Here is a 12,683-nt window from a genome sequence, read left to right as displayed (position 1 = left end):
GCATTCGACTCTGGGGCCCCCAACACAAGAAGGACGTGGAGCTGCTGAAGTGAGTCCAGAGGAGGGCCATGAAGATGATCCGATGACTGGAGCACCTCTGGTATGAAGACAAGCTGAGAGAGTTGGGGCTGTTCAGCCTGGAGAAGAGAAGGTTCTGGGGTGATATTATTGCAGCCTTCCAGTACCTGAAGGGGGCCTACAGGAAAGCTGGAGAAGGACTTTTTACAAGGGCATGTACTGATAGGACAAGGGGCAATGGATTTAAACTGAAAAAAGGCAGATTTAGATTAGCTATAAGGAAGAAATTTTTCACTGTGAGGGTAGTGAGGCAGTGGAACAGGTTGCCCAGAGAAGTTGTGGATGCCCTATCCATGGAAGTGTTCAAGGCCAGGTTGGATGAGGCTTTGGGCAACCTGGTGTAGTGGAGGGTTTCCGTGCCCATGGTAAGGGGGTTGGAACTAGATGATCTTTGAAGTCCCTTCCAACCTTAATCATTCTATGATTCTGTGATTTAAATAAAACTGGGTCTGAAGTTTGAGCAGGTAACCATGGAAGTAGAAGTGCTGTCTGTTTTGATACAATTTGGGTTATGTGCTGGACCCTTCTTCTGAAATGTTAGCAAGCATCCTCAGTGAACTTTATGGGGATTAGGGATGGTTGGACTCGATGATCTCTAAGGTCTTTTCCAACCTAGAAATCTATGAATCTATGAATCTATGAAACTTTCTTACAGGAGGATAAGAAATGCTGAAGTTCTTATGTAGAATAGGAAACTAGACATATTATCTTTGAATCCAAGCTTTCTTACTTGGCTGACAGAAAATTCATTTTATTGATACTGTGTGCTTTAAGAAAAACATACCGTAAAAGACTCAATAGTTTTTTCGTAGCCCACAGAGTAAATGTTAGGAAGGCACACTCGAGTGTGACAGTCATCTTTTTTTATGAAGTACATAAGTCTGTGCAATGGTTTTCAAGGCCCTGGTACTGCAAGGTGTTATAAATATGATTAATAGATTGTTGTACTGGAATACCAATAATGAGTTTGCTTGGTGTAGAGGCCAGAGCACCTGCTCTGCCTGTGGCTGCCTTGATGGGCTTTCAGAGCTGTTCCTCTTAGTCACAGCCTGTGAGAACTTGCTTTCCTCTAATGTATTCTTACCCATAGTAAAGACCTGCCGTATGTGCCAGGGATGGTTTTGCATCCTCAAGGCGTGAGGTGAATGGCTGTACTTCTTCATTGAGGATGATACATGATTTGCCAAATTCTGTGATTTAAGCTGAGTTTACCAGTGTGATGTATTGTTGTGTAGAATCACAGAATAGAATAATTTAGGTTGGAAAAGACCTTTAAGACCATTCAGTCCAACCTTTAACCTAACACTGCCAAGTTCACTGCTAAACCATGTCCCTAAGCACCACGTCTATAGGTCTTTTATGTACCTCCAGGGATGGTGACCCAACAACTTCCTCAGGCAGCCTGTTTCAATGCTTCACAACCCTCTCGGTGAAGAGATTTTTTCCTAATACCCAAACTAAACCTTCCCTGGTGCAACTTGAGGCTGTTTCCCCTCATCACTTGTTACTTGGGAGAAGATACTGACACCCACCTCGCTACAACCTTCTTTCAGGTAGTTGTAGAGAGCAATAAGGTCTTCCCTGAGCCTCCTTTTCTCCAGACTAAACAACCTCAGTTCCCTCAGCTGTTCCTCATAAGACTTGTGCTCCAGACCCTTCTCCAGCTTTGTAGCCCTTCTTTGGACACGCTCCAGCACCTCAATGTCTTTCTTGTAATGACAGGCCCAAGTAGTAGTGTAGACCCTGCTTCTTGAGATACTGAGACAATGGCTTTGCAAGATATCTTGGCGTGCTGGGTGCATAATGTTTCTCACATTTCCGTAGTTATTTCCTGTTGTATGTTATATAGAATTTTTTAAAATGAGAAAATAATACATATTTAGTATTTAAATAGCATATCATATTTAAGCAATATCATAATATTAACGCAAACTAAGAAAGCCAGAATATTCTTACAGTACAGATAACACTTGTTACCTGATTTACATGATCATGACTTTCATTTTTCTTTATTTTACGGACTGATTTAGCATAAATACTGCTTCAGCCAGCATGCGAGATTTCAGTATTAGGAGGTCGAAGTGAAATATTGTAGCTGGATTTTAGATGGGCTGTATCATTTGGTGGACAATAACAATTTGAGTTATTCATGCTGAGAGCAAAGTAATTAAATCTCATGCTTCAGGGCAGAGGCCTGCAGCCTTCAGCCCATGCTCTGCTGCATCCAGCGAGGGGCTCAGCTCAGTAAGTGCTGATGCCTCGGCACTGAGGGTTGATGAGAATGTTGTGGGCGATATGAGAGACACATAAGTCCTTGTTTAGAAGAGGGATATTAGATTAGTGTTATTAAAAACAAACAAATAAACAACAACAACAACAAACTCACAAAAAATAATAATCTAAACCTATGTCATGTTTAAAATTGATTAGTTACATTGTGGCGAATTTTTTCCCCCCTTTTAAACAACAGGTACTTGCCATTACTAGAGGACAATTTATATCTACTGATAGATTAGAGGTGTGCCATTCTGCCAGTTTTATACTCCTACAGTTTATGACCAGTATTGAAATAGCAAGCTGAACATTTCCATAGTGATTTGCAAATGTTAAGAAATTAATTTTCCTGACAACTCTGTGGGGTATGTGCAGACTTCAGCTCTTTATTTATAAAAGGGAAGATTCAGAGCAGTGTGACATACCCAAAACTGAGGAAGAAAGAGCATCTGATTCCAGATTTAAGACTTGTGTCAGATAACCAGAACTGACATAAACTGCACTGTCGAAATTTGCGAAAACCTGGACAGAATGTTGGCTATGAAAAGCTCACATATCATAGGTTAATCCGTGTGAGCTGATTGAAATTAAGTGCCTTTATCTTCCCCAAACGATTAGTTTTCCTGCAATTAAAATTTCAGGAAATTATTTATGGATGGGTGAACATTGTTAATTTAAAGAAAATGCAAGGAATATTTTCAGAATATAGGAACATTTCATTTTGATGCCTACAGACTAAGATACTGCATTTTGAAAATAGTAGGGCATTTCATGTGGCATTTTGAAATGACACTTCAGAGCATCTTATTTTGAATTCACGTTTTCCATTTCTTAAAAATCACAAACTAGAATATTAAAATGACCTGAACACTTACAGTATCCTTTTTTTTTTTTGTTTCGGATTAAACAGCGCATCGCAAGTTAACACAAAATCATCTTGTCAAGACTTTTCATTTATTCCCAAAAGATGTATTTCCCAGTATGTCTAAGTCTAGTCCCCAGATGAGTGATATATTTCCCAGTATGTCTAAGTCTAGTCCCCAGATGAGTCTCATCCATTGCACCCCAGTGCTAGGGCATACCATGCCAGAAGTCCCTTGAACAGCAGGCAGACCTTTGTTTTCAGGTTACTTGCTTCATCTAAATAAAGTGCTGTGTACACACTGAAGGGAAGGAAAACACGGGCTGTGTTTTGAAGTCCTGCCTTCTGCTAACCCTGTCTTTTGCAGTTTGGAGCGTATGACTCGCACCATTAGTCAGCTTTCTAAAGGAAACCCTATGAATCCTGCATAAGATAAACCTGCATGAATAAATTATACAGTAGAACTAGCATATGGATTTTCAGTATGTTAGCTGGCTCTTTCTTTGGCAAATGTTTACAAGAACACTGTAGACCACATGGAAAGTATAATGGTGGTGGCTCCCTGTTAATGAAACAGGAGTTGTGCTGCAGCACAGTTACCACGTACTAGTATGTGCTAAAAATATAGTCCCTGGCTTTCCCATGGTTACGCATTCACATAGCTCTGTTGTCAGTAACTACTATTATGTTTATCTCTTTTTTAAAGTGGAAACCTATGCAAAGCTTTTATTTTGTTGTGTTTTAAAAATTCAGGACCGTCCCCTTCTTGTTTCGTTTTTCAGAGCATGACGAATGCATAACAAACCAGCACAACTGTGATGAAAACGCACTCTGTTTCAACACCGTGGGTGGGCACAACTGTGTCTGCAAGCCGGGTTACACGGGAAATGGTACCATCTGCAAAGGTAAGCCGCTGAAAACCCTGGGGTTCAGCAGTCTTTGAACTGCATGAGATACTTTGTCATAGTTGCTGCAAATCTATTCACCTGCCTTCAAGACAGATAAAATGCTAGGCTAGGCATTTAGGTCCTGCATCTATAAGAAGGTCTTCGTCGACAGATTTACTCTGACTCTGCATTTGGCAGAGTTTGCGGTAATTTGAGGAGGATGCATACATAAGTTTCTATGCTCTAAAATTTGAAGTAATTGTGTTTCATTTTTGTCTCAAGTTAACAATTTCTATACATATACAACATTCAAGGAAGCCCACAGTTACCAGCAAAGTTACAGCTGTGAAAACATTGTCAGATCTACATTGTCCACAGTCAATCATTTGCTATTTTGCTGGATGAACTGAAAGTTGTTTGGTATGCTGTGTTTTTTTGTTGTAAATGAGAAAAGCAATAGATGTGCATGCACAAAAGCTTTGCTACACATGAGGTGGTGTCTTGTTTTCTAACATTCTAGTTCACTGGTAAACATTTGAAGTTATATTACTGGTCTTGGAAAGATGCTCTTCCAGAGATACAATGTTGCTTTTATTTATTTGCATTTCACATCAGAGGAGATGATATTTGGTACTTGAGCCCAAAGTACTTCCCCTTGGAAGTCCTCAGGCTCCAAGCATAGGATTTAGAGGATGCTTGAAAATAAAAGAAGTGTAGCTGTAGGGGAGCAGGCCCAGATGCGAGAAGTGGTCTTGCTGCAGCAACAGCATACCCATCATTCCTTGAAATTGTGCCTCAGTCCTCTTGATCTGTTAGTAACCCAGAGTTTCTTTAATTTCTAAGCATGATTAGGATCTTAGCACTGGTTATTCCTTCACCTGAGTCATGGTGTGATTTTTCTAAATATTCCTAACATAAACGAGCTGTTCATAAAGCATGGTAGCCCAGTCCACTTCCAGTCAAACGTACGGGTGGAGGGAGAGATGTCAGCAAATACACCTTTTTATGCTCTGTTTCCTTCTCTGGGGAACGGGAAAAAAGTCTTAGCCTGAGGAGGTTTAAACCCAGAGCTGCTCCTCTCAGAAGAGAGCTCTGTCTGTGCAATTCACTGCTATGCTGTGCTTGGGAGAATTCCCCAGTGCTTCTGCTGGAGGTGTGTCAGCTTACAAAAAGGTAATTGAGATTCCTTTGGGTCAAAGAGAAGGTGCATAACCTTAGAGCACAGTGTTTGGCTCTTTGTTGCCTGGGTAAGAGCTCTGACTGCAGGTCTGACATTTCAGAGGGCACCTGGCCCCGCTGTCAAAGTGCATCCTTCTCTCCCTCTCTCCCTCTCTCCCTCTCTCCCTCTCTCCCTCTCTCCCTCTCTCCCTCTCTCCCTCTCTCCCTCTCTCCCTCTCTCCCTCTCTCCCTCTCTCCCTCTCTCCCTCTCTCCCTCTCTCCCTCTCTCCCTCTCTCCCTCCCTCCCTCTCTCCCTCCCTCCCTCTCTCCCTCCCTCCCTCTCTCCCTCCCTCCCTCTCTCCCTCCCTCCCTCTCTCCCTCCCTCCCTCTCTCCCTCCCTCCCTCTCTCCCTTTTTGAAACCGAAAAGATGGTATGCAGGAGGAGGCTCTGAGTGTATTCCAGTTCGAGAAATGTACTTCTCTGCAGCCCTGGCTTGGATGCCGGTGTCCTTCAGAGAGACCTGGATGCGCCTCTCATCCCTGTGGCTTTGGCAGCTTTTCATGTGCCATGCTGCCAGCTGTGCTCCCGTGCACCGGGTCGCCCTGCACCGGGAAGCTTAGATGTCTCACTCAGTGCTGGGGGTCTCTTGCCACGAGGCTGGTGCCTGGAGCCTGAGAGCTGGAAAGCTCAAGTCAGTAACGCTCATGTTCTCTCTCAGATAAGCTTTAAGACCTCATCGGTGGTGTTGTTACACAGAGCAGCTGCAAAGCGAAGCCTTGCATCTCCTGTGGCTGGTAACAAGCATGGGGCTAAACCAGTGCCCCGCAGCAACTCTGTGTCAGTGATAACCTCCATCTGCCCGGTTTCACCTACAGTTGTCTCTGTAATTCCTTGTCACCAGAGCATTGCTCATTCCATTTTGCGGATACAATCAGAGCGATGAACAGCTGCTGTCTTTTCTATCAGAGCTGGTTGCGTTTATGTGTCTGCAGAAGGGACTGTTTGATGCATACACGTATTCACAACTGTATCTGGAGCACGCTGCACCTAAATACATGAGCACAGCTTCTCAGATTGCAGCGTGCCTAAGAGCAAATCCAGGGATCGACTTCAAGCTGTAAATGATAAAAGTTTTTAAGTTCTTCAGAATCCCTTGAGAGAAAATTATTATGTTTATTGTTTTGATCTAATAACTTAACCAAGGAATAAGATAGCCAGACAATTTAGTGTTCAGTTGTGCCTATTATTGCCCAGGCCTTTGTTTGGGCAGCAGAGAAGACTACTACTGCCCTAGGAAGAGTCTGTTCCTGGGGAAGATGCTGCCTTTCACTGCTTGCGAAGGAGCATATATGTGAGCTGCTGTCTTCAGGTGGTTTACTCTAATCTCCTTCTGTAGCTTGTCGGCCCATCTGGCCAGTGAGGCAGGGGGGCCATAAGCCATCTCTTCATGACCTCTGTCCTTAGGAGAAGGCAGCCTCTGCGCTTCATGCCGAAGAGATCGTGTTTCATGCCAGCTTGCCAGCAGCCTGTGGCCACCTGCGTGGTTGCCGAGTGTAGGTCTGTTGCCCATATATTGTGATTTTGCATTTTGCAGCCTTTTGCAAAGATGGGTGTAGGAACGGAGGAGCCTGTATTGCTTCCAACGTGTGTGCCTGCCCACAAGGCTTCACTGGGCCCAGCTGTGAAACTGGTAAGATTATTACTGAATTTACGATGAAGGTAAACCAAGGAGGATGTTTGAGGTAATCCAAGAATAAAGGATTATTTAAGCGTGTGCCTGGTAAGAGGAAGCTGCTACTAAAATGTTACTCACTTTTCTTATATGCCTCCCAAGAGAATATATTGCAGCAGTTCTAATTAGAAGCACATGCACTGTAAAAATGAGAACATGAATTAAGACATCTTGGGCTTTGATGCTTCGTAATTAATAAAATTATTATAGACTCGCTTTTCACCTCAAATGGCCTTTGGTATCTCATGTACATGGCAGATAATCTGACATCTAGATATAAATTCCATTAATTGATTACTTCTGTGCTGTAAATGTGTGACTGGTTCAGTAGCCCACCTTCCCTTGCAACCTTATTTGAAGACTTCTGATTAACTCAGTGTTCTGACTCAGTGTTAAAGCAGGGTTTGGTGTTCCTACTGCTTTTACCTCCTTTCTCAGGCATTCCTTTCTCTTCCTGCTACCCCTGAGGATGACAGTATGTCGTGGTTTTAGGCTGATCCAGCAACTAAAACTCACACAGTCTCTCCTTCTCCAGTAAAGTAGAGAGGAGAGGGAAAAAAAAAAACCAACACCAAAGAGACTGAGGGTTGAGACAAGAACACAGGGGGCACCCACCAACCATGGTCCTGGGCAAAACAGACAGGGCTTTCTCAAAGCAAAACAGTTTATTAATGATTACTTAGAAGGACAAAGGGAAACAGAAAAAAAACGATTACTTGAGAGGACAGAAAGAAACAAAACCAGATCTTAAAACCGACATCTTCCCCGCCCCCTTTCCTTTTCCTCCCGGCTCTACCTCCTCCCCCCAGCAGCACAGGGGGCAGGGACTGGGGGAGTGCAGGTCAGTTCATTCCGTGCTGTTACTGCTGCTTCTTTCTTAAAGGAGGAGGAGTCCTTACACCCTTTTTCCCTGCTCCAATGGATCCCCTACCCACGAGGAAAAATCCACAAACTTCTCCAGCGTGAGTCCAGCCCACTGGAAACAATCCTTCCCCACAGATTGCTCCGGTGTGGGCTTTACCACAGTCTCGGGTACTTAGGGAGCTGTAGCCACTCGCTCCGGCGTGGGTTGTCACGCAGACTCCGGATGCCTCTCTGCCTTGCCGTGCACCCCAATACGACCATCCTCAGGCTCAGGCATCTTCTCCTCATGGGCTGCGAGTGGGTCTTTGCTCCACCGAGGCCGTCCTGGTTGCAGGGGGGCCACCTGCTATCTCACCATCAGCCGCAGGGGAAACTCGGCTCCGGCACACCTCCTCCCGCTCCATCCTCACTGACCTGGTGTCGATGCTGTTTCTCTCAGATCTCAGTCCTCTCCAGGTGAACTCAGCCCAGTGGGCACCCCGGGAGTGGGGTGCCCCCGAGTTCCCCAGCTGGCTCCGCCGCCGCCATTCTCCGTGGGCGGCGCTGGCCCGACGCAGGCAGCCGCCCGGCCGGGAGCCAGGGAGCGGGGGCAGTGCCCTCCTCCCTTCTCTGCTCGATCCTGGGCGAAGCACCTTTTCCGGTTCCTTTGTCCTGACTTAAATAGGGCAATTCGCAGAGGCGCCCTATTGGCTCAACCCCGAGGGGGATGGCAGTCTGATCTGGTGGCCAGGACTAAGCCTAACCCGGTTCCAAAACCAGGGAGGTCACAGGGAGCAAAACCCCTCTCCTGCCACCAGAACCACCCCCCCTCCACATCAAACCATGACACAGTACCACAAAGCCTTGTTTTAGAACTTTATTTTTAGATCTTGGATCTAGTCACATTATATTGCCCAGCAGAGTATGTAGGATGTTAATACTTAGCATCTCAAGTGCCTGTAAATAATTTCTCAAAGTTCAAATGAATAGTTTCAGCACCTTTATTTATTGCTGCAGAATTTTTAAATGCATTCTAACCGAACATGCCTCCAGGAAGTAAAGGGAGAAAGCTTGCTTAGATTAATTGGCTTCAGTATGCCTAATAAAAGGGCAGTCTGCCACCTATGATTGACTATTGTTGCTGTTCTATATTGCCTTCAATATATCTTTCAAACAGAGGAAAGGAGGTCATTTGAGTAAGTATTGCTTTCATCTGACTTGTAAACATGTCCAGTTTAATGAAAAACACAGACTGATCTGAATTCTGTATTATCTAGTCCATTTGAGAGGTGAGAAATGTGATTGTTTTCATTCTTCTGTGTTTGAGCGGATATTACCACAGTGCACAAGAGGGATGCTCTGTGAAAAGCAGTATCCTGATTGTTCATCTGTTTCTAGAAAAATGTCAAAAGAGCAAGTTTTCAAGTGTTCCTCACTGTTACACAGACTGCATATAATGTGGTGCAGGATACCAGGGTCTCTTCAGTCTAACAGTGTTGTGGTTTTGCTTGGAAGAAATTGTGTGCTAAGATAATGCTCAAGTATTAAAATAGTTGCTTTGTTTTAGTAATATGTGACGTATATGTTCCTTGCAGCATCCTGCTGTTATCAACTAAATAAAACATGTATAGTTTCAAAGCCCACATTCATCATCTGCAGCTTTATATTCCTATCTGAAGTGTGTAGACTAGAAGCATATTTGCTTTAGTCTCCTTGAATAGTCAACATTAATAGCAGCTATCAAGGAGAGATCTTACTGGCTTATCTGAATTGTCCCTGAAAGTCCTGTCTCTGCTCCCTTCTTTAGAGGAGAACCCAGGGATACTCTGTTCCTAATTCAGAAAGTTGAGGCACCTTAAGCTAATTTAACTTAAGTTAGCTTAAGTGTGTTCAGCCCCAAATGTCCTTTGAAAGCAGCCGGACAACTGGCCTAGCTGCCTGTCCTTCTTGCCATTCAGGAAACATATAGGAGGGCAGGCAGAGGCTTGGACCAGATCTGAATGCCTTTCTGAATATCTGATCTCAATTTTTAACATAAGGTTAGTATGGTAATTTTCACCTGATATCTCAGAGCTAGTGATACTGTTGCTATAATTTGGAGCCAGTTTGCCAGCCCCAAACTAGCTTCATTAGGTCAGCTTTGCAAGGAGAAGCCCCTCTGTCCTGGTGGACCTCCACTGGACTTCATATTTTTTCTTACTATTGAAATAAGTAATGCTAGATATCAGCCGCAGGGGTACAGGTCTGGTCACCTCATTTGGATATTGATGTGCAAGAGTAGGATTTTAGTCTACTTGTTCATGGCTTTGAAACATGTAGTCTGAAATACCATTAGAGTGGCAAACAGAAGAGCTAACCTGTCGATAAAGAGCGAAAGCTGTTTTGTTCTGAGACTGCCTCATCAGAAACATGATGCCTTATACAGCCACAAAAGAAAACCTGAGCTTCAGAGGGTACATATTCACTCCCAGTGAATGCAACAGAGTTTCCTGAAGGTAATTCTCGTTAGTCTTGAAGTGATTCAAGACATTCATACTACAAATAATTTATGCTGGAAGCTTCCCTTTTTGAACAGTCACTTTATCTACAAAAGTGAGGTAATCTTTTCTCTGCAGACATCTTTAGTTGCGATCGCATACAAGGAAAGAGGAGGATTGATGTAAAGATGCCAAATCTATTTTTAAATCACGTTACTTATTTCTGTTTATGCTACATATATTTAAAAACTGCTTATTGAAGAATCTTGGCATTTTTAACTTAAAATAAAATATACAATTATACAGAAATTGTCGGCAGCTGCTGAACCTAGGAATTAATTAACAGGAGATTGAATCCACACCCCAGCAATAACCTAGAAAATACAATCACCAGTTCTTACTGTTTCCTTCTGTAAGAGGTGGTTTAATAGCTATGTTTAAATCATTTCTCAGAATCATAGAAAGGATGAAGTCGAAAGGGACCTGTGGAGATCATCTTGCCTAATCCCTCTGCTCAGAGCGGGTTAAACAGAGCTGGTTTCTCAGTACTGCACCCAGTTGGATTTGGAGCGTTTTCAGGGTTGGAGACTCCACAGGCTCTCTGGACAACCAATTTCAGTGTTTAATCACCCTCACAGTAAAAAAAAATATTCTTTTTGTTATGTTAAAATGCAGTTTCCCACCCCGCCCCTGGTCCCTTTCGTGGGCATGACTGAGAAGTGCCTGACTTCCCCCAACACCATCAGGTATTTATACACATTGATAAGATCCCCCTCAGCCTTTTCATTTCCAGGCTGAACATCTCAGCTCTATCAGCCTCTCCTTGTATGGCCGATGCTCTGGTCCCTTAATCATCTTCACAGCACTGCACTGGATTTGCACTATGTCTCTCTTGTGCTGGGGAGCCCTGCACTGGACCAAGCACCCTAGATGTGATCTCAACAACATGAAAGAGAGGGGAAGGATCACCTCCCTTGACCTGCTGGAAATGCTCTCCCTAACGCAGCCCAGGAGGCTGTTTGCCTTCTTTGCTGCAAGGGCACATTGCTGGCTCATATTCAACTTAGTGTCCACCAGGACCTCCAGATCCATTTCTGCAAAGCTGCTTTCCTACTGGCTAGTCCCCAACCTGTACTGGTGCTTGTGGTTTGATTATTCCTTAATAGCTGTAGAACTTGATATTTTCCTCTGAACTTGATGACGTTCCTGTTGGCCCGTTTCTTCAGTGTGTTGAGGTTTATCTGAATGGCGGAACAGCTACGTGGTGTAGCAAGAGCTCCTCCAAATTTTGCATCATCTGCAAACATGCTGAGGGTGCACTCTGACTTATTGTCCAGATGTTAAACAGTACTGGCCCAGTACCCAGTATTTACCCACGCATACACTGCTAAGTGACTAGCTTCCAACTGGACGTTGTGTGGCTGATCATCACCTTCTGAGCCCAGCCGTTCAGCAAGTTTTCAACCCACCTAACTGTCCATTTATTTAGCCTGCACTTTTTAGTTTGTCTGAGGATGTTATGAGAGTATCAAAAGCCTTACTAAAGTCAAGATAAGCAACATCCACTGCTCTCCTCTCATTCACCAGCCTAGTAATCTCATTTTAGAAGGCTGCGAAGTTCATCAGGCATGATTCTCTCTTCATAAAACAATGCTGACTATTCCCAATCACCTTCTTGTTCTCAGTATGTTTGGAAACGGTATCCAGGAGGATACCGTCAGCTTCCCAGGGATGGAGGTGAAGCTGACTGATCTGTAGTTCCCTGGATCCTTGCCCTTCTCAAAGATAGGAGGGACATTTGCCTTCTTCCAGTTCTCAGGAGCTTCTCTCAGTCACCATGACCTTTCAAAGATAATTGAGGTTGGCCTCGCAATGACATCAGCCAGCTCCCTCAGCACTCCTGGGTACATCCCATCAGGTTTGATTGACCTGTTTTTTCCAGTTCATTTAGATATTGATACTCCACCGCCAAAGGTAAATTTTTCTTACTCCAGACTTTCCCACTGGTCTTGGTGACCTGGGACTCCTGAAGGCAAATCCTACCAGTAAAAACCAAGGTGAAGAAGGCATTGAGTACCTCACCATTTTCCATGTTCTCTCCAAAACCTATCCCTGCACACTTGATTGGTGTCTCTATATTCCTCCCAAAGCCTGATAGGGATGATACTGTCTGTGCTTAGGTCCTGCCTATGGAGCTAGACTTGTGTTGTACTACAGGCCATTGATCAAAACCAAGAATAAACTAGAGCTGAAATAGCTGGGATTGTTGGTGTCCAGAGCATCCCCCTAAATTTTTGATGAGGCTGTCCACTGTGTGGCAAAGACCTGGCCTATTTCCTTGGTGCCCATGTTGGCTGGGGAGATGTGCTGT

At 44.1% G+C, this 12,683-nt stretch overlaps 1 protein-coding gene across 1 annotated transcript in view; it reads left to right on the top strand.

Annotated features, from left to right (window-relative positions):
- The window catches only part of NELL2 (neural EGFL like 2), a 164,676-nt gene that overhangs the window by 115,767 nt on the left and 36,226 nt on the right, over positions 1-12,683 (top strand). Inside the window, exons 14-15 of the mRNA XM_086609966.1 lie at positions 3,997-4,119; positions 6,855-6,950. Of these exons, the coding sequence (XP_086466092.1) occupies positions 3,997-4,119; positions 6,855-6,950 (219 nt within the window). The remainder of the gene's footprint in view (positions 1-3,996; positions 4,120-6,854; positions 6,951-12,683) is intronic.

Source organism: Tauraco erythrolophus, chromosome 4 (assembly GCF_009769465.1).
Source record: "Tauraco erythrolophus isolate bTauEry1 chromosome 4, bTauEry1.pri, whole genome shotgun sequence".
Taxonomy (NCBI): domain Eukaryota; kingdom Metazoa; phylum Chordata; class Aves; order Musophagiformes; family Musophagidae; genus Tauraco; species Tauraco erythrolophus.
Note: the sequence above shows the minus strand (reverse complement) of the source record. Positions and strands in the feature narration are given on the sequence as shown.